The sequence below is a fragment of the Ascidiella aspersa genome, chromosome 4 (genome assembly GCF_963924565.1).
Source record: "Ascidiella aspersa chromosome 4, kaAscAspe10.2, whole genome shotgun sequence".
Classification (NCBI taxonomy): domain Eukaryota; kingdom Metazoa; phylum Chordata; class Ascidiacea; order Phlebobranchia; family Ascidiidae; genus Ascidiella; species Ascidiella aspersa.
This window is the reverse complement of record NC_139450.1, coordinates 9,426,321-9,448,041: the sequence shown is the minus strand read 5'-3', so window position 1 is coordinate 9,448,041 and position 21,721 is coordinate 9,426,321. Positions and strand designations below refer to the sequence as shown.

Below are 21,721 nucleotides of genomic sequence, written 5' to 3'. Positions count from 1 at the left end.
TTGGTCAAAATTTTCGTATTCTAAGGATAAGTCAGTGCTAAGCGTTGTACTATGATCTGGCGTTTTAAGTAAACCTATTTGTGATACAGAAGAAGAACAAGACGACCGGTCGACTATAGGGCCCAGAGGAGATTTAGGGTTGACTATAAAATCTGTTGGTGAACTGGGCTGATCAGCAGTTAAACCAAAAAAACGGCTGGAAATCAAACGATCAATATCTGACACTGGAAATGCACTGAACTTGGCTTTTTTCTTCGGCCCATTTAGCAATGCATGACGCAACTCTTTCAACTTAGTATCCTCTCTTACAACATCAGTTACAAGAGAAATCTGCGTGCTTAAGTCTTCGGGTTGTTTTATAGGTAGCCACTGCTGATTGAAAGATCCAATCGTAGAATTAACATAATCCATTTTTGAATCCGCTTTAGGAATAGTGTGGTCGAAAAGCGCAGGCGCGCTCTTTGTAGCTCGGTTCTCCGAAGCATAGCTTTGGTAATCCAGTAGTTTCCGTGCCGAAGACACTGCTTCGCCTGAAAATACACGCATTCAGCAATACAAAATATATCAGCAGACATGAACTCAAATAGGTGAGGTTAAGTGCTAGTTCGTAACAAAAAGCAAAGTTTAAGTGTTCTGCAATTAAATTTTTTTTACCAGCAAGAGGCCATAACTTGCAATTTATGCCTGGTCTGATTTAATGCTTAAATAGGACGTAGTAATAAAATTTTTATTTCTTATACTTTCACAATACAGTATATAGTTTTACGGCTCACCGTTTGCCATGTTTTCCGATCGGTGAACCTGTCGTTCTTGATACTTCTCACTGCCGACGTCAAATCGAGTTTTGTAGATCAAAGATGGTCCTAGAATTTAGAGTTGGTTTTACAGCCTATATTATCCTTAGAGATATAATACAAACAACTCACCTTTATCCGGAATCGTGGTAAGGGACCTTGTCTGGCTTCCCCCAGGTTTGTGTAGATATTTGCGTGACAATTTCTAAAAAATTGTAATATAAATGATCCTTTATAAATGTACATACCGTACCGTATCAGAAAATATTAAACATCTAACTATACCTTCTTTGGTAAGTTATTCTTTCTCATCGCATTGTTTTCAACTGTTATGCTCGTCTAAAAAGTTTTGTATAGATCGACCACTAACAAACGGCAATTCTGGTAGGTATGGTATTATTATTGTACGTTAAATACGCTGGACACTGATGACCTAAACAAGAACAGTATAAATGAGTAAAGAAAGTATAAATGAATATATATTATATTAAAAAATAATAAATCTATTTTCAGGCAACTGTAATTTTTTTATACTTATTTACCAAAACGATCTTTTTGAAAGTCGACTCCTGGTTTGTTTTCTTTTTTCAGTATATTGTTTACTTTTTATCCAAAAGGAATAGTTCGTTGTAAGACTGCACTAACCGAACTGCAATATATTTTGAGACTACGTCGTAAAAGTAACTAAAAACTACAAAAACAGTACTAGTATATTATTTTCATTTTATGACATCATAATGTGGCTATCGTTACGCATTTCCATCAAATAGTTCAAAACAAGTTAGCATATTTTAATAAATGCGTCTTGTTGTGCGTATCGTTTAATCGTTTAACTATAAACAAACAAAACATAAATTTATTGAACTTGCTGCCATCTTCTCTGTGGAAACTGGGTGAAATGCAAACCCCCAAAACACGCCCTCTTCCGTGTTATACAAAACAGCCGATAAATTAATTTCTATAGATTTATTTATGTGTTAGGACTGTAATTAAACTATTTGAATGCAAGCTTACAGCACAGAAGTAAGTAAGCTTTCTTGTGAAATCATTTAACGGTTACAAAATATTTCACACTCACGTTTATTAAGATAAGACTTGAAGCTTGAAAGCAGATTACCCGCCCTGAACCCTACTACTCGCTGGTTTAGGAGTTTTACAAACTGTCGAAACTGACTATCAGCTTTCAGCTGAATGAAGCGTAAAAACCCAAGCATAACAGGAAATTTATAATAATTTTTCCAATAAATTTTATATTTTAAGGAACTCGTAACTTATAAACTATAGTACAAATAGTAGCTCCTTAATAACAAAAACTTTACCAACGTCCAGGCTAGTCAAAGAGCACGAGGCGGCAGTGTATATATATTTATATGGTTTTATTGATACGGTATCAGTACATGGCAATACACTGTAGAATGCAGAATGCACAAGGGGGCTGGGTGAAGCGGTGGGGGGCAAAAAAAGAGGAAAACGATGCGTGAAAAAGATGAGGGACACGGCCGTCGACTCAAGCACGAAACGAGCTACATGGGGCAGTCTCAAAAGGCGAGAGTGGGAATTTACAAAGCGAGCGAAAGCGCAGCGAAATGAAGTTGGCCTCGGAAAAACCAACACGCTTCAAGGCTCCAAATTTGGCAACGGTGATTTCAAAAGCTAAAGTGCGCAATCGCGAACTGGCTGTGAAAATGAGCGCAGTGACGATTTGTTGTTGTTTTTTGTCGTTGTTTCTGTTGATGGCGCGTTCCAGCTAAACTATTGCACTCAGGTTTGTACTACGGAAACAAATCGTAGAGTATGTCTACGTTAAATATTATATACTTTGTATGTACAGACAAAACCAGACGATATAGATAGTTATTTTTATCCTAAAATCTCTACTCTCTACACTGCGTGTGATAAAGGCTATGTGTGACAATATATAGTTAGGAAACTTTGTGGTGCAGTCTGGTTGAACCAGTACGCTGCGAAAATAACTAACGTCAGTAAAATCAAGAAAAGGCATCTTCAATCTTGCGAAAAAAGCCCCGCTTTGGAAAAGTGTTAAGGCGATGTAATGTAAGAATGTAAAGATTTACGTGGGTCGGTAAGGAGACTTTGCGTAACTCAACAATAGGCATAAAAACACGAGAGATTGTTTGCAGTCGGGGAAATTTGCGCGTAACTAATTTGACAAATGATAAACGGGTTAATCTATTCAAAAAAGGTTTTGCTGCAAAGAAGTCGCCTAAATATCGTCGATAATTATATATATACTATTTTTAACGAGTAAAGGATCGGGCACGCTAAAACCGGACAGCAAGCGACGAGGCAAGGTAAAGCAAAAAAAACAACAACAAGGGAACAAGCGTAGCACCTTTGGTCACATTTCTCACTTTCAAACAAACATCATCCGTAACAATCACACATAGATAAACGCGCGCGAAAAAAGCGCACGGTCACTCAACAAGAAGTTATAAAATAAAACATGGCGCTTGTTGTACAGAGGATGTTATAACGTAAAGCTCGTGGACTGTCGGTGTATTGAGCCCAAACCCAGAGCGGCGGCGAAGAACGCCACGTATGGACAAAGCAAGAGAGAGAAAAAAGAGAGGGCAACAGAAAAAATGGCGGGCGCGAGAGAAGAGAGTGTGTGAGAGAAATAGCACCTCTGCTGCTCCGGATCTACTTACAGTGATGTAACAAGTTGTTTTCTTCTATCTTGACGACAACGACGATTTTGGTACAAGTGGAGGGGTGGCGAATATATGCTGATAAGGCGAAAATGAAACAAAATTGGGAAAAGATAGAACGTCGCGTTGCCGTGCTCGTCGCTTTGGTTTCGTCGTTATATTTGGGGCGTACATCTGACAGAAACGAGAAGGGCGAGTCACACTTAAAAACTCAAAGAGAATGCAATACAGAAGGTGTGGCGGCAAAAATAGGCTTGTCGGCACGGAAGCAATTTTGGTCCGATCAGCTGAGGCAACAGAAGGATGTTCAGTTGGGGACGTTAAAAACAAGTGGCGCGGCCTCGGGAAAACACTTGCGGGGAAAAAGAGCCCGGTTACTTTTCGGGCCGAGCGAAGCAATGTACACAAAAAAACTCACTGGTGGACTTTAAACCTATTAGTTGGCAGTCACTCGCAGGCCAGCCAACAGCAACACAACAACGACGCTTTAAAACGATAAAAATGTAAAGATCTGTGGAAAACCAACCGCTTACAATAAACTCTGAAGCACGTCTACGTCGAACAACAATAAATCTTCGGATAAATAAAACGGGGCAGGTTCCGTTTGGAAATGAACGGCTCGGACATAACAATAAGAAAGTAAGTTAGTTGATGGGAACTAGGTTATTGGATTTTGAGGGTGCTGCCTCCCGTGTTATGTATATGTGGACAGCAATAAAACTTCGAATGGGCGACTCAAACCGGCTGCGGACATATCTTTAGGCTAAACCCTACAAAACGTGACCCAGCAATGCAGACTTGGAAAAGACAACAACTTGGTTGGCCTGTTTACTTGACGAAGTAAGACTGCGCGGCGAAGGCCATCAATATTGCACTAAGGAGATAGACGGCGAGCCAAATTGCCGACAGCTTGTTGTCGGAAATCGACTCGAGGCTGTACAGCGCCGACGCCTCCTCACAAGAGTGCTCGGCGACGTTGTCGATAGCGCCGACAATGGCCTGGGCGTCGCCCTTGACGGCAGGCGGCGGGGCAACTTTGGGCGTCAAACGCGGTATTTCGTCGCTTTCGACGGCGCCGATGTCGCTCTCAGGTGTTGCGAAGGTGCATGAGGCGCTGAAATCCGACTGCAGGTAGCTGACGCCCTCGTCGGGGGCGTCGCTCGACGTAGAGCTGCTGTCATCGGCCGCCGAGGCGCCGCTGTTGCTACTCCGACTGCTGTTACTGCTGGTCGTGTTGTGGTGCTGGGCTAGGTAGCTGCGCACTGTGGCCACGCGCATCCTGTAGTTGGTGCCGGGCGAGAGTCGGTCAAGGTGGTAGCTGGTGTCGACGCACGTGTGCTCCTGCATCGGTTGAAATAGTTTATTATTATTAATAAACCGTGTAGAACGCTTTGCCTGCGCCGCCCACCGACGTAAATGACTGGTAAACCCAACCTTTATAGGTATTGGGTGACTGAATTGTCTCGTAAAATGGGGGACCATAACTGTTTTTCTCTGACAACCGGGTAGCCTTTAACAGTAAACTATAGATGCGAAATGGGTTAAAATAATCTTTATCGAACCTGTTTTAATACAGTATTACGGTCGGCGGTTACTAGCAATCCGTCATATCGCGCCTATCCATTCTTGCTTTACGTTAAGACTATCACATACCACACACACACAACACACAAACAAAGAGTTCGGCTTACAGTTCTGGATGAGGGGTCGTCGATCTTCTCCAAGAGCAGCCTGTACTGCATTGGATCGCCTTTAATTGGGTCGACCTTCTGCCAGCTGACCTCACACGAACTCGGCTCGATCGAACTCGCAACGGGAGCTGTGGGGAAGCAAGGCAAAGTGTAAGTACAGCGGACAATATGTATTGTACATTCAGGTGGTGGCTTTTCAACGTTGTTTTTTGGGACCAAAACAATTCGGTAAATATCTCTGCAAAGGCTTATTAAAATATACTGCTACAATAACTCTAAATACATTTGAAAAAGTTTTCTAGTCACAACAAAGCCTATACATTGCTGTATGTTGGGCGCAATGAACTTAAACTTAAGCCCAGCTGGAGCACAACTCGGATTATCATTTACCGTGCTTTTCTATACGGGATTTGCGAAAGCGTTTATGAAGCCAAGACTAAATAAAAGACCACCCGGTAATGTTGAACTTGTATTTGGCAGAGCCAAGTGGGAGTTCAGCTGTCAGTGCAGAATAAATACAGGCGATCTTGGAGCGCCAGGCTCATTTTTGGATGTTTTTCGCCTTTTTTACTACTTATTTTTTTCACTTTTCAGCCAGTCTCAACTTCAAAATATCTTCTCTTTACCTTTTTCTATTTTTTTTGGTTGGCTAGCAGCGGGAAAACGGAAAAAGGTACTATAGCCTATTTTGTAAAGGCCATGTAAACCGGCCTAAAATAGATAGGAATAAACTCCCAAACACGGCCACCCAGGATAAGATGTTTGCGGCGCGGGATCGTCATTCCACAACGCAGCTTATACACGAGCGTAATCAAAACGAATGTTCAGTTTAGGAAGAGCGTGATCTGTAAAAGTAGATGAAAGCAACCGCGAATTGCCTGGAACGGGTCGATTACGGAAACCGGCTTTTGAGAAAAATACACAAGAAACCACGCGGCGCTTGGCCTTTGGCCAGGAGTCCAATTTCAAACCGCAGACGTGGGCAATGTGTAACCGCCCACACACGTCTATGATCGTTTTTCTGCTATACAAAGAGGTCCAGTGATGATAACCTTGTTATTTTAAGAGAACCAAAGGGCAACTTGTATACCGGGTCGTTTTGTAGTATGGTTCAACGAGTGATTTAGGGCCTAGTATTGATAAAGATACGCGTTGTTCCTAACTCACAACTCGCGAACTGGATTTTGTCAAGTATGTGTGAACCCATTCGTCGATGCTACAATACCCAATGCGGTCAGTCAAAAGCACCAGGTTTCGCCGTGATGTCATACATGACGTCGTGTTTCAATTAGGAAATTTCCACGCTTAACTTTAAAGTGTTCGGTATTCAAGTAAGAGCTTTTTTTGTGCAACCTGTCAAAGGTTGCGTAGGTCGAACAAGGGCTAAAAATTAGAAAAAAATGACTCGTGTGGGTTTGCAATATCGCGGATCACTTTTAACCAAATATTTTTTGCGTTTTTTACATGTGCTGTTGGTAAATAAAGCGGCATATAAAACACAAGGGTTAAATGGCACTAAATATGTTTGAAAAGACGGCCTGAAGCTTTAAAAAATACCATGAAACTTTGAAGCAGGCCTTTGTAGCCTATTAAAATTCAGGCCGCATAATAAATTCAATATGAGAAAGATAATCACGGATGTGTTCACTGTTCACTCATGCACGTTAATAAGGTTAGTGCACTGAATGTTTTATACTCTGTTTTACTTTCACAATTTTTGACCGGCAACAGCAGATTTCTGACGTCTATTTGCAATGTAACATCAATTTATGACGTCATCTCTAAAAATTCTTGCCTACCCTGGCATACGCGAAGCAATAAACATTTCTCGGGGTCCGCAGTAATGAAAGTTTAACATCCACTGAAATATACCGACCTTCGATGACGGGCGGCATCTGTCTGACGGTGGAGAAAGAGTAATCGGCGGAGAAGTGGCCCTCGCCTGCGCTGTTGCTTGCGTTAATGCGGAAGCGGTAGGTGGAGTCTTCGGCCAGGCGATGCACGCGATGCGACGAGCTCGAGCCGCGGTAAGGCGTGCTGTATCTGTGACGTAACAAAGGGTTGTTTTTCAAAAGATGCTACACGACCGGAATTGCTTTTTCTATATATTTTTCTATTGCTTTGTTGTATGCTCACGTTGTTTGTGTCTTTAAGAGTTTTGCGTTGGTTGAGGGGCCAGCAATAGTGATATTAGATAGTTATCGGATCGAAGCCGATATTCGATACTCGATACCAAGTGATAGTATCGGTACTTATATTTGGGGGATTTTGATATCCATACGATATCAATTTAATTTGCGATATACGATTAGTTTGAAGTTTACGTAGACTTTTCTACATTAAAAGGTAAGTTTTTATATAATTAAAATCATAGAAATATGCCTCTAAAGTTTAGAGTCTAAACGAAAAAGCGAACTTCAAACAATTAACCTGAAAAACATTACCATTGCATGTTTTTTTAAGTTTTGGGCATGCCTAGTCAGTATTGCTTAATCTACAAAACCAGCATCAGTTAAATAAAGTTATTCTTAAAAACGAACTGTCCCACAACAGCATTCTATGCTCAACACAGCGAGTTGGTTAAAGTCGGGCGCACGTTTAGCGGGTCCGCACAAAAGAACAGTAAAGCCGAGAAGTCTGTGTAATATTTAAAATATCCATGCGGAAATACTGGTATTTTATCCTCCAGGCTAGCGGAACCCATATGTTTTCATGCCCGAGGGCAAGTAGAAACCAGACTGCGGGCCTAAATCGGCCGAGCGTGATCAAAGCAGCTTAGCAATTCGACGAAAGGCGAATACGCGGTTTAGAAGAATCACAACATTGCACAAGGATAACGAGATTTTTTTGCGCTTTCACGTGGCAACTTGTCTCTTTCGGAATGGCGGCTTTGCCTCAGACGGCGGCGTTTCGGGACCAATCCTTAAAATTGGGTTTAAACCAGCACTTACGTGTCGAAATGAAATGATTATTTTGTCTCAAGGTTAATTTTGTTGAGGCAAGCAAGACACTAATACACCAGTCCATTTCACTACAACTGGATCGCTTTGTTAAATTGGCATTTAAGGTGAGTCAGGGAAGATTACCCAAAAAGGATTGAAGCAAGGCAATGACTCTAGAAAAGACAAAGAGTTTATACGATATTGGACTGATACGGAGACCATATGCTTGACAAGTGCGAATTTTGAAGTGTGTTTCCAGTATACAGTTTTATATGAGTTGAGGTTCGTGCAGGGGACCCGGCGTTTATAAGAAACCATTCGAACACAATCCAAAGACATTAAGAGGTAAAACGCACCTATACTTACAAAAATCAACTAGCGTAAAAAATATATTTATCACGAAGTTAGTAACAAACCATCCCTAGAAATCAATGCTACTCCGTAGTTCAGGAGTTTACTTTTTAGGGATGCCTCTTTTGAGGAACCCCGTGGATTTCAATAATACCATTTTCAAAACCGACAAATTTAACCCACAATTAATTAATGACAAAACAACAATCACACAATGTGACATTTACAACCAAAAGTCAAAATCCAAACAATTTGAAAGGCTTTGTCCATCTCGTTTCTTTGTCAAGGTTACCCCAAAACGAAAAACTTAAATAAAGACGCGCCAAAAAAAACAAACAATACCCTTACCTTCCATTCTTGTCACGCATCTGTAGCAGGTAGCGTACGTCGCCCAGGTCGCTCCACTTAAGCTTCAGTGAGCTTGCAGTGGCTTGGACACAAGTAAGGACAGGAGGCTCTGGTGGTAGCGCCCTCGTGCGGATCTCGGTTGTCTCGCTGAACTCGCCGCAGCCGATATGGTTGAGCGCGCACACCTTGACACTAGAAAGGAAGAAGGGAAATTTGGTATTATTGTCAGAGTAAGGATGAACTGTTATTTAGAGGTGCCACACTGCAGCTGGAGTGGGTAAAACGCTTTCTATTCCTTTAAATTCTGTACTTTTAGGTGGAAACGCGAAGTAAATACGTTTTTGCTGTTTTGGCATATCTGCAGCATAACGGTCTATATTCACTTGTTTAAAAACCTGAGTAAAACCAAGTTTAAAAACCTGGGTAAAACCAATGTATCTTCATTCGAATTAAGGAACTGACGATGTCAGTACAGGCGAAATAAATATTCCTTAACAAAATGTTTGATTCTTAATTCGAATGAAGATTCATTGCTTTTACTCAGGTTTTTAAACTTTGAGTTTTATTCGTTTATATACGGGTCAGCGGAACAGTAATCGACAAGCAGAAACCGGCTACCAATAGTTTTCTATTCCATAAAGATACGCACTTTTATAGATATGTTTATGGAGTTTTATGCATCCTAGAATATATTTAATTTGTCGCAACGATTTAACTTGCCCTAACAACAGGATTAAACTGGGACGATAATAATCTAAACGCCTAGCTTTTCGTCTAGCGATAAAAAATTGTTTATTAGCATCCTAGTGCTGCACGAAAATACATCTCTGCGATGTCCATTTAAGGTTTCATGACAGATATCGCAGTTTTGTGTTGGTTCGAAGGTTGAACAACGTGTAAACTTACACTTATCAGAGAGGTAGATGCGTTTAATTAGCCGCCGCTTCCCTAAAAAACACAGCAAGGTAACATCAAAGGGTTGAATGCGGGCAGTTCATTCAGCGCCAAAAACGCAACATCGTATTCCGGTAATGGCGGTTTTGCATCGACGATGGCCGCGAAACAACAGAGTGGCGCGGAAGTGCGCCTTGTCGGTGAGTCATACCTAACTTATTTGGCAGCTACATGCAAAACGGTGCGCAGTTGATTGGGCTACTTGAGTAGGGTGGCCAAAGGATGCGTCAAAAGCTGTCCTTATAAGTTAAAAAACAACTTAAATTCAAATACTGGAAAACTGAAACGCCTCAGGTTCACCATTGTTTGCGCTACGGTAGTTATTTTATGAAAGCGCACGATTCGGGTTAGGCAACTCGATAGAGCAGTGGTATTAAGCCAATCTGATCGTGTAATACGTTATAGCTTTATACTGTCACTGCTATACTATAGGCCGATTTAGTGTAAATGTAAAAGATGAAATGTAAAATTCATTTTACACTTCAAATTTTTTTATACGTTAATTTCCGAATACAACTCTTTCCGAAATACAAAGGCTGCTCACGTGCCACAGGTTAAGAACTATTTGTTAAATATTTTTGGTATTTGTTAAATATTTTAACTTGTGATGAATAAGGAGGTATTCAAAACGTTAAAAAAAATATATATTTAAATAAACAATGAGTTATTCGAAACGTTCAAAATGCTACCTACTTCTGTATGGGATTTGATATTCTTACTACGTTCTACCGCTTTGGTTAATGTATTTTAGCTTAAGTCAACATTTACAAATGTTTCAAATTCTCTATGAAACCTTATGGGAAGGAAATAAAACCAAGTCAACCTCAACTCACCTATACTTGGTGTCCGGCCGCAGATCCTCGATGCAGTAAAGTGTCACATCGGGCTCAACCTCAAACAACGTGTTCTGGATTCCTTGAGGCTCTTCCTCCTCGACTTGTTCTTCGACATCTTTCCTCTTGCGAGATCGGGAGGACCTTTCGACCACGTGGATCCGGTAGCCGACGATATCGGAGCCGTTGTCGCTTGGAGCGTCCCACTCGACGGCGGCGGAACGAGCGGTAGTGACGAGCGGCGGCACGTCTTGGACGGCGTCGTCGTCGACATCGGCTCGCGCAGAAGTCGTCTGCCGGAGATTGGTGACCCGATCGGGGCGGGAAGGGGGCGTGGTGACTGTGCCCACGTCCGACACCGCGCCCTGGCCGACCGCGTTCACGGCCTGTAGAACGTAACGAAAAGTTGGAATATTTTTTTTTTTTTTTTTTACTAACTAAAAGAACGTAATGTTAAATAAGTGGTGAATGTGTAGTTACTTTTTCTTCCCATTGGCCAAAAAGGAGGCCGGGAATGTCAGAAGTGTCAGTAATTGTTCAGAACCTGTTCTAAGGACAATCGTTCTCTCATAAGGATACGGTGTCGCCACTTGGAGGTAGGGCCAGAGTTGAACAGCGCAACGGCAGAAAGTTAACGTTTTTACCTTTTTGTTTATGGTGTGAGACTGTAAGTGTTAATATAAGTGTAAATGTAAGTGACAATTTTGGTATTTACTATCCCCCAAACCCGGTGTTACCCAGAACAAAAAATTGCAGGATACTACCTTTAAGGAATCCTGTTCAAGACCCCCTTCAGGAAAGTATCGTTGGAAATATTGGCTTTCGATGTAGTTTTAAAGTTTCAAGTTAAACATTAAATACAAATTGCGTAACATACAATAGCTAAAACACTGTTTGGTCAAGCACAAAGGATTGTGCAATAAAAATTTGCATTATGCAATAAGCCAAAAAAATGCTTACATCCCTTACTTTTGGGAAAGTACATTTCTGCTTTTGTTAAAGTAACGAGAAATTGAGAGCCCAATATCAAGGCAGTGCTACTTTATTCTTACAGTTTTAACAAATCCAATTTAGTCTGCCAATGGAGTTGATTTTTTATTTTCAAGATCTGTATCAACGTGGGTCGTAAAATGAATGGAACTACGCAGTTTTGTTTTCAAAAAGTTTTGTTTTCAAAAAGGTCATGCGCTTTTTATCACGCGTTGGCATTAAATACATGTGCTAGCGCACTTAAACCGTTAGCATTTGGTATTTCGCTGCGCAATATGGAATTAACTCGTTTTGAACGTCTCGTGTTGCTTCTTTATTGCCTAATTATAAGAGGGCGCTAGGCAAAACTTCTCAGTTGATTGTGTAAGATGGAGATTGCATCGTTAGGGCTGCGTCGCATCGCAGCAAATAACTACATGTCATTCGGAAAGCAAAAAAACGCTGCAATTTCGCCTTTTTTGGAAAAATTGAAGCACCGAAACCGTGGGTGAGTGACGTCACTGCCTCAAAGCCGAGAAGAAAATCGAAGTGGCGAGCCAAAGGTCGCGCGACGCGCTTCCAAAATCCAGCAAAAACGCGTCTCGGCAGTTTGCCTTCACGATTCGATGACGTAATTCACATGACGCGCGCGCATAGCTTGCGAATGAAAAATTTCCAAACTATTCCACTGCGAGCTAGGAAGGAACCCAGGCGTCTCTTTTTCCAGATAAACGTCGAGAGTGTTTTGGTGAGCGAAACAGCAACAACCGCAGACCAGCGCATTCTCAGCTGGCTGGCGGCGTTTTATTTTGAAAGAACTCGCCGGTTTTCGGACAAAAACCGGTCGAAGTGATTTAAAATATATCTTTAACACAAATCTCTTCACGCTTAAATGTTCACTGATTTCAAGATGGCAAACTTAAATACTATACTATTCTTCAAGTAGCGCCCAAAACCAGTAGCAAAGTAAAGTAACTTTATCAAATATCTTAATAACACAAATCTTCACGCCTATGTTTAATTTCAAAATGGCAATGTTTGATCTGAAATACTATCCCGTCCTTCAAATAGCGTCCTAAACCATCAGCGATATGAAGTAGATTTAACAAAGCATATCCTAATAACACAAACCCTCGGATTTCATTATGAGAGAAACGAAAAATAACGTCGCCTACCTGTACAGTGAAGAGATATGCGGTGTTGGGGGCCAGTCCGTGGAATTGGTGAGTGAGGGACGGCCCCACCGGGTGAACCGACATCGCGTTTCCGGGACATCCCCAGTTGACCCGGTAGCTCGTGATTTCTGCGCCGTTGTTCAGGGGTTCCTGAAAATTAGAATTTGAAATGAAATGTGTTTTTTAGGCCTTAATAATAACAAATATTAAAAAAATCTAATTTTGCGTTTTATGAATTGGACTTTTAAAATTGTTGTTTTTAGGCGTTAAATTAAATTAAATTACAAAACAGTCAGTTAGTCATGACATTAAAATTGGAGCAAAATATAAACTGAGATGCTATATCTAGTGCGAGTGAAAAAAGGCAAAATCGTGGTAAACAACTTTGAAAGAGTGAAGTCAACACGAAACCCCGCGTAGTTTCGCACAATGTAAGCCAGTTTCGCTCGGCAAGGGATTGGCTGCTGATTCGATTCGGCCTTGTTGAATGCCGCCGATACCGAAAGCGATGATGTCAAACCTAAACAGTCTAGTAAGTCACAAAGAGTCGACCGGGGCGCGACATTGGCACATAGTAAGGAAAGTAACTGACAAATTTAAAACATACACACTTAGCTGTATATAAAGATTGGTTAGTACACACAAAAATGAGATGTAATTGAAATTTCCAATTGCATTAAAAATAAAAAAGTGAGTCAAATCAAATAGTTCTACAATAAGTCAGGATTCAAAGGCTACCATCATCTTGGCAAAAGTGAATTCTTTGTCTTTAAGCAGACCGATAAAACACAATTCTCTCGAATGCCCGTGACTTAATAGGGCGTTCGGCGATTACATGGGCGGGTTTTGGGGATTAGCAAAAATGGAGTCTGCGCATCGTCGTCGGAAAGTCAATTTAGCGCCGGGCATCTGGCGCGGTTTAATCAAACACGCTAACTGTACAGACAGTCAATTAACACGCTTGTTTGGTCAGGTGGCCTTTGGTCAACGCCGTTGCTTGCAAGGACGCACCAGCTGCACGGTTCATCGATTGACACTGGCCAGGTGCCCATTAAATAGCTTGATTGCGCAATCGTCGTTGCGCGTCAATTTATCTAAATACCGCATTTAATGTGCTTATTTACAAAGTCTGCCACGCTTTAGGTTTAAAGGTAACTGACATGTAATGGTTGGCTAAGCATGACTGCAAAATTTTGAAACTGTCGCGTTAATTTTACCAACAGTTTTGGTAATTAGGTGGATTTTTTATGGAAGGAAATTCGGAAACAACCAATTTTACCACGTGTGTCGTACTTTTTTGGAAAGCGCTGATAGCAACAAAGGATGCAGTTTAGTCATTTGTAAGAGAGACGGTTTTAAAACTCATAGATTGGTTTCTGGATATACTTGGACACGTGTGGACCTAATTCCATAAAATCCAGACCAAACGAACGTGCCATTTCTTCTAAATGAAATAGCTAGGGTAAATCTGTTGTCAAGGTTAAAAACAGTGAGGTCACCTGGAGCACAAAGCGATGAATTTGCAGCAAAACGAGTTTCAAGCAGCTCTATTCATGACTTTTTTCGTTTTATCGTAGCAAACATTTTTGCCTGGCGGAACTTTCGGCTGCCGGAAATTAAAGAATGCACTTTGTCCAAGAAACGTGTTGACACTTTGATCGTATCAGGCCGCGTTTGTTTGGCTAAAACATGAATTGAACCGACTTGAAAAAACAAACTTTTAAAAGCCGGGCTACGTCAGAAAGTGGCCATTATGAGCGAAAAACGACCGTCCGAATGACGCAACGCCCCAGTCGATCACGGTCTAGACGCGGTCGTCGCTTTCGCACCAGGCCGACGCCAAGAAGCGCAATGTTGAAGATACTCGGGTGCATCTGCCAACGAACACGACCAATAAGGCGTTCAGACGCAGGTGCTACGGAAATCCAGTGATCAATAGATGATGGGGCCTTTGTGATGCCGGGTTGATTGGGTTCGGGGCTTGGATTTGGAATAGGCGCGTTTTTTTTTCGTGATGCGGTTAACACATTGTGGAAGTATGCGGGAGTAGGTTTTGCGGCGCTGGTAAGGTTAGATTGCGCCTGAGTGTTAAAACAAAAAAAACAGCGGCGGGGTAAGGCAAACGACCACGCTTCCGCACAATAGGAAAGGATCTAGGGCAGTGGTTCTCCATTTTTGTCCTTCCCTACAAGCCCAAACACGTATTTTACCTATTATTATTTATTACTTCGATGTATAACTGTGAAAAAAAACAATAGAATAAGATTATGGGTCTGATAGACTTTTTACAATACCAAGCCTTACAATTAAACAAGTTTACATTGGCTTTTAACGATTTAATAACATCTTTTTTTGAACCATTTTTGCTCAACAATTCCTCCCTGAAAGAAATTTGAAAAAAAATTTAAAAATTCCTCCCAAAGGAGGCCAAGTGGCTGCCTTTGAGAACCACTGATCTAGGGCAAATTCGACAACCAATTCTTGTGACCTCAGGCAAGTTTGTTTAGTTTGGTATTGGCCCCGTAAAAATTATTTATTAAGGCGCCGTTAGATTTTATGACCAATTCCAGCCGCTAAAACAGTAAATTACGTGTACTTAAAAAGGTCCCTGGCTAACTCTATGCATACAACAACGAGATAATGCTGATATCGTGCTGCGTTAATCCCGAGAGCGGCCTTACATTTAGCGCTACGTTGGGAATACAGTTTCGGACTTCAGCACGCCAGAAGCTAGTATAAATTCCTGATAGCACTTACGGGTCTAGTGGCCTGGAGGAGAAAGCGACCGAACGACAATGACAAATGATTTAAATAAGGCTTTTATCTCAACACAAACATATACTCTACTTGTTAAAAAGGACGAAGCACCTATTGGAATTCAGTGGGACATGAAGCACGCTACTTCACAAGGATAAACGAATAGAAACTTTTCGTCGTAAAATGTACGACGTTCACAAATCAAAGATCAAACGGCCCGATAACCAACCCCATTTCCCACAAGACGAATTGCCAAGTGACACACTTTATGTAGAGAAAGAGGCGGGTTAGGTAAAGTTACCAAGCACGAACCTGCCACTGTAGATGCACAGAGGTGGGGCTGAGGACTGTTGCATCCGGGGGATTCACCTTATCCGGGGTCCCCGCACTCGTCACGACCTCCAGCGGATCGGACCAGGGGCCGATCTGCAAATGAAAAGACCAAATTGAAGTTTAATTGGTTTAAAAAGGTTTATTTTTTTCAAGTCACTGTTTGTCAACCTCTTATAGCGGCGACCCCAAAAAAGCGTTAGTGTACCAGTGAAGCTTTGGTGACCCAAATGGCAATACTCTTTACTGAGATGTTTGTAAGTCAACAAAGCACAATACCAATAGCATAAAACCATGAAAAAAATATGAATATGAACTATGTCTTCTTATTTTTTCCGAAACTACGTTAAATGTTGAAAAAATCTTGCTTAGGACCATTTAAAAAATCACAGATAAAACACCTTCAGTCGGCGACCCAACCAAATCAAACGGCGACCTATATACAAGAAGAAACATTACCATAAAAGAATAAAGCAAATCTTGTGGTTTGAGTTGTTTCTAGGAGGGCAGTATATCGGAAAAAATAAACATTTAAAAAAATCTGCTTGTTTCAAATTTGCTTTTAGCAATTTTTCTCAATTTAAATATAAGTGATAAAAATCACGCTTCAAAGCAAAAACAACAGATGAAGCACATTGCAAACAAGCATGGTATATTGAAAATAAATGCTCTAATGGTTTTAATTTGGGCAAATGAGTCGTTTGGCGTAAATACCCGTTCTAAATTCGTTTGGTTTATAATGCCACGAAAACTTCGTGATACTTCACTTTCCATTCGAGAGCGATATTACACAGAGCGACGATAAATCATCATTGACACGACATTATAATACTTGTAAAGTTATTGGAGTTTATTCTTCTACAACATCGACGGTTCAGTGAACTTTGTTAGCACGAGGACACCAAACTTAACCCTATAGCAGTTTTGGAGGGTATAGCCATGTTACACATTTTTATAAAATATAATTCGAAAATCAAACAACTATAAACGACATGGGTAACACAATACCCAACTAGCTAAAAATATTTTTTACGACACTAACGTAACACACGACATGAGTTATAAATTCAAATATTTCATGTAGGATTTTATTGAAGAAGTTTTAATACGCAAATCAATTCAAAGATATTTAGGCATTCCACGATTTTGATCAACCCTGTATGCACAAATAAACCGAATATGCCCCACGGCAAACACAAATAGACTTGGCGGTGAATGTGATTAAAGGAGTATTTTAATTTTTTATAAACTTGTGTAAATAGACCAACTATTCAAAAACAGACATTGCTGAGCCTATAACAACTCGAAAATACGGGCCGCCATCAAACAAACTTGGACCTACAAAGGGTAAAATGGGCCGAGGCGAGGCAGCACGGAGCCGGGCTGTCGTGAACGTTCCTAGTCGATCACGAAAAAGATGATATCTCCGGCACCGGCGTAATTGCGGAATCGCGACAGTCGGACTCGACCGACAAGCAAACAAAACGTAAATAGAAGCAGAAGACTGGCGGCGAACTTGCCCGCCACGCCAGACGCAAGGTAAATATTGAAGAGTGGGTTTCTACGTCGCGACAAGCAATGTTCCGTTTCGGCTTACTGTGTAAGCCGCAAACGTGGCCAGATAAGAGTGCCTTTCTTTTGAATAGCAATTCGTATTTTCATGGAAATGATAGCGGTTGGTCAAGGTTGTACGAGAATAAAGTAGCGTTGTGCCGATACGACCTACAGCTAGACCAACTTTGGCTAGAGCAGATTAAAAAGATAATCACAGGAGATTGCAAGGCACCTTCTTATTTTAAACTTCCTTATCCCACTTCTGTAAACTAATGCTCGTTGAAATCTGTCCAAAGAAAGCGAATAAAAACGACGCTAATGAGTTGTAAGAAACAGCAACACGCTACAAACAGCAACAACGTATCCAAAGCAACATTAACAGCCACGACTAGTTTCACAGAATCAGCAACAATTTTTAACAGCAACCGCAACGACTTATAACAGAAACAGCGACAACCTATCAACACTCAACAGCAATAATTATTCAACAGAAACCGAAACAAGCTATCAACAGCAACAACTTTTAACAGCAACAACTTTTATCAGCAACAGAGATAATTTACTAAAAGCAACAGCAACAGAAACAACTTAACAACAGAAACATACATTAAAGACGCCAACTGCATTTTCAACCTTATAATTAGCAGCAGCGAAAACAGCACAGAGCATTTTCAGTAACAATTTATAAGAGTAACAACTCACCCCGACTTTGTTGAGCGGTCGAACGTGGAAAGTGTAGCGGGTGCCGGGTTTGAGGGACCCAGCCGTGTGGTCCAGTTCGGGGCCTTGGTGTAAGGGACTGGGGTCACTTGCGGGCTCCGATGGGTGACAGCTTACTTCGTAGTGGGTCACCGGGGAACCACCTTCGTACGGTGGGGGGTCTATGGAAAAAAGGGTCAGATTAAAAGTTCGGGGTTGGTGACTTGGGTGAATATGAAACACGAATTTATTTCTACTGCTATAACAAATATATATATATTAATTTTTCGGAGCGACTTGATACTATGAGTTATGATGCAATGACCCCGCTTCGACTCAAATGTATGGAATAGATTACAGTTAATTATTTATCAGAGGTTATTTGCAACATTTACTGTTGCTATGTAAAGTTTGGGTTGTGATATATAGTATATAAATAAAATATCTTGATTTTGTAGGCACCACGTTCATGTGGCATTGATTAGGATAACTTCGACTTTAATTACATTTTTGGGCAAATTAATTGGCTTTCAAATTAAGCAATTAACTCGCAAAATTTCATATCAGTGCAGTGCACGCATCATTAATTCGTCCAGGTTAAATACACAAAACGCGCAAGGCATCCATGGTCGGCCCACTTAGCGCAAATTCGAGACGACAATGCTGGATTCAGGCTTTGAACCCAGCGCAAAAACAACAGGCCTCTTTAAGTGGGTCTGGAAGCAGCAAGGCGTGCTGCGATGGGCTCAGCGAGCTGTATCAGGGTCAACGTGCAAATGCGTCAGACCCGAGCGGAGAGACTCAAGTATTTCGTGGGAAACCTGCTTAAGGGTTCCTTCAAACGCAGCCTTCCACGCACGCCTAAATGAGCCGCGGCAGACGCAGTTCATTAAGCACGAGAAGGTAATTTCGGAAGCTGCTGGTGCGATCTGGACGGCCGGTTAAGGATTAGTAGTGTTCGTGTATGTAAGGAAACGCATTTTGATTTGCCACAACAAAAGCATAAGGCCAAAGCAAAGCGACCCTTGAAAGTTTAACGCGATTCTCCTCGCTGAACTTAGGATGCGGTTCCACCTGACTAGCCGTGAACTTTGACCGAGTGACGATGTCAGCTGTGGGCGGGCTGCTCCTGGTTTAAGAGCACAGCTTATAAGACTTGCATGTGGGTGGCCGCTACGGAGGGCGCGTTTTTGACGTACGACGCAGTTTACATTATTGAACGATGTGTTAGGCGACTGCATGCGTATACAACTGTAAGCGAGGTTTCGTCATTGAACTTTTACAGTACAGAGGCGTTTACTTCACGGAAGAATGGCCATATATAGTTACTTTTTGGGGATAAGCTGGAAAGTTTCTTATTAAACGACGACTTTAGAATTTTTTTCTGAGGCGTGGAAGGCGGTATATTTCTCACTTCCGTGAACCGGTATCGCGAAAAAAAAAGACATTAACTTCCAGCTGCGCGATAATATTGTTCCAAGTGCAATTCAACGCAAAATCCACTGAAATTAAATAAACACGCGGAGAACACAACCAATATAAGCTAAACCCGGCAAACCATCCGACACTAAGCCGTCTCTTCCTGTTTCCTTGGCCGGGCCATGTACCACGTCGAATTGCATTGCTACGCCAAGCAAGGACACCGAACATTTTTAGCCCTACGGGTGGGCAACGCCATTGGAATTAGTACAGTGCATTTTACAATGAAAGGTCAACTTCTTCCCCAGAGAGCAGAGCACCCGGTCGTGTCCTGAACGGATTGGGAGAAATGACTCATTTTAAAGGTAAAAGTTGAGTGCACTTATATATATAGGTTATTTAAAAAATGAACAACGACGTGGCTCCGCTCGGGACGTTTGAGTTACCGAACCTAATGGAACCCTTTATCCCAGTAAAGGTGATAACACCATAAAGGCTTGAAACGTGACAAAAACCGTTTTGCGCATCATATAAGATTGACTTCTAAAACAACACAGAATTCCTTTTTCTTGCACTATTTAAAATTCTAAAAGCTTCGAATTAAAAATCGGGGAATATTTTAATTTAGGTACTACATATATTACAATACGAATCACAATACTCTTTCGCGGGTTACATACAATTTGTAGTGTTTCGAGACCAGCGGGGTAGAACAAGCTAGACCGCCTAAACCCCAGCAAAATCGTGCGAGAAACAACTCAAAGGGGCCAGAATAACACTTCAAAAGCACACGAGAAAATGCCGCTACAGAACAAAGCACAACACATTTCTCAGTGCTCACCCCACTTGACGGTGAGACAGCTTGGCTTCGGTCGAAGGGCGAGCATTGGCGCTGCGCATGCGCCTGGGATCACCGGTGGCGTGGTCACCATGGCAACCTCTGATGGCGCGCTGATGCCGCCGTTGGTCTGACAGAAGACGCGTAGCCTGTAGGTGTGACCTGCGAAAAGTCGAAATAAGGTGTGTAAAGGACTGAAAGCGGGCTTCGTGTGTTAAATATGCGAAGGCAAGCCGAGCCAACTAGGCTAGACTGCTTTATTGACGCTTTGCGCGGTTAAGGTGCTGGCCACAGCACTTGAGCGATGCGAGGGCAAAAATAACTCGTTGGCTGCGCTCGGGCGCGGATTAGACGAAAATTTAGGCGTTTATGGATTGGCTCTGTCTCTTGGGGCGCCACGAAAGGCAACGCGTTCCGGCAATGTTTAATTTGCGAAAGTACGACCGAAAGGAAAATAACTAGCATCCGAGGCGTAATTTTACGATGGGAATTTAAATCGAGGCACAGATTAAGACGCATTGCCAATAGAACTAGAATCTGAGGCTTACTTTTAAGATAGGAATTTAAATCGATACAAATATCAAGACGCAGTATTGCGAGTGGGGAGAATTTGTTCGCGATTTTCAAGCAAAAAGCGAATTCCCTGACCGGTAAATTCGTCGACAGTTTGACACAGTCGCGGGCTGCTCGACCTTTCGTCGGAGGCGAGCGTTCACATTTCGAAACAGACAGGACGGCGCGACATTCTCCGGGCAGCGCCGGCGCCCAGCCCTCGCGTCACGCGCAACGCGACATAATCGATGCACGCGGCACAGTTTAACCTGTACGAAAACCTTTGGTGCCCTTTCCTAGTATACCTAGTGCATTAAAGACAATGCGTAGTTGAGCGGCAGGGTTTTCTGGTGGGGCACAGTTCAACCTGTACGAAACCTTCACTTGTAATGCATTAACGACGATGCGCAGTTCAGCGGCAAGGTTTTCTGTTTTAGAAGAACTATTGGTTTTGGTTAGTCTTCCGAATGCTCTTTTTTATTTAAACCTGTTTTTAGGTGAATAATTTGCGAAGGTTTGGCGCATAGATTGCGAGCAAACGCAGCTGTACTTTATAGATTTGTCATATTCAAGGGGATTCCTTAACTTGATTGTCACAAGGATTTTCATCAGCCAATATTACCTGCGAGCGGCTACCCCTTACTGGCTACATTCACAAGATTGTAGCTTGACAATCTACACGTAATCTATAGTTTGATGCTTGCTCTGTGTTTAAACAGTCGGAGAGGGGCAACATGGCTAAATCACTCTTTCAAAGGCCTTTCATGGAAAAATAATAATAAAATGGTAACAAACATGCGTCGGGTTAACTTTTTAATCCGTCCCTAGTAAAAAAAACTGTTAAAA

The 21,721-nt window shown here is 41.8% G+C and overlaps 1 protein-coding gene across 2 annotated transcripts in view; it reads right to left on the bottom strand.

Annotated features, from left to right (window-relative positions):
• Positions 1–2,149: 2,149 nt before the first annotated feature.
• LOC146147061 (fibronectin type-III domain-containing protein 3A-like) overlaps positions 2,150–21,721 on the bottom strand; it is a 47,939-nt gene continuing 28,367 nt past the window's right edge. For both annotated transcript variants that reach the window (XM_083386996.1, XM_083386997.1), the window contains exons 14-22: positions 20,327–20,485; positions 18,070–18,248; positions 15,796–15,909; positions 12,727–12,876; positions 10,583–10,968; positions 8,796–8,987; positions 7,031–7,197; positions 5,155–5,282; positions 2,150–4,804 (exon numbers count right to left, since the gene is read on the bottom strand). In XM_083386996.1, coding sequence (XP_083243122.1) covers positions 4,292–4,804; positions 5,155–5,282; positions 7,031–7,197; positions 8,796–8,987; positions 10,583–10,968; positions 12,727–12,876; positions 15,796–15,909; positions 18,070–18,248; positions 20,327–20,485 — 1,988 coding nt within the window. In that variant the 3' untranslated portion in view covers positions 2,150–4,291. The remainder of the gene's footprint in view (positions 4,805–5,154; positions 5,283–7,030; positions 7,198–8,795; positions 8,988–10,582; positions 10,969–12,726; positions 12,877–15,795; positions 15,910–18,069; positions 18,249–20,326; positions 20,486–21,721) is intronic.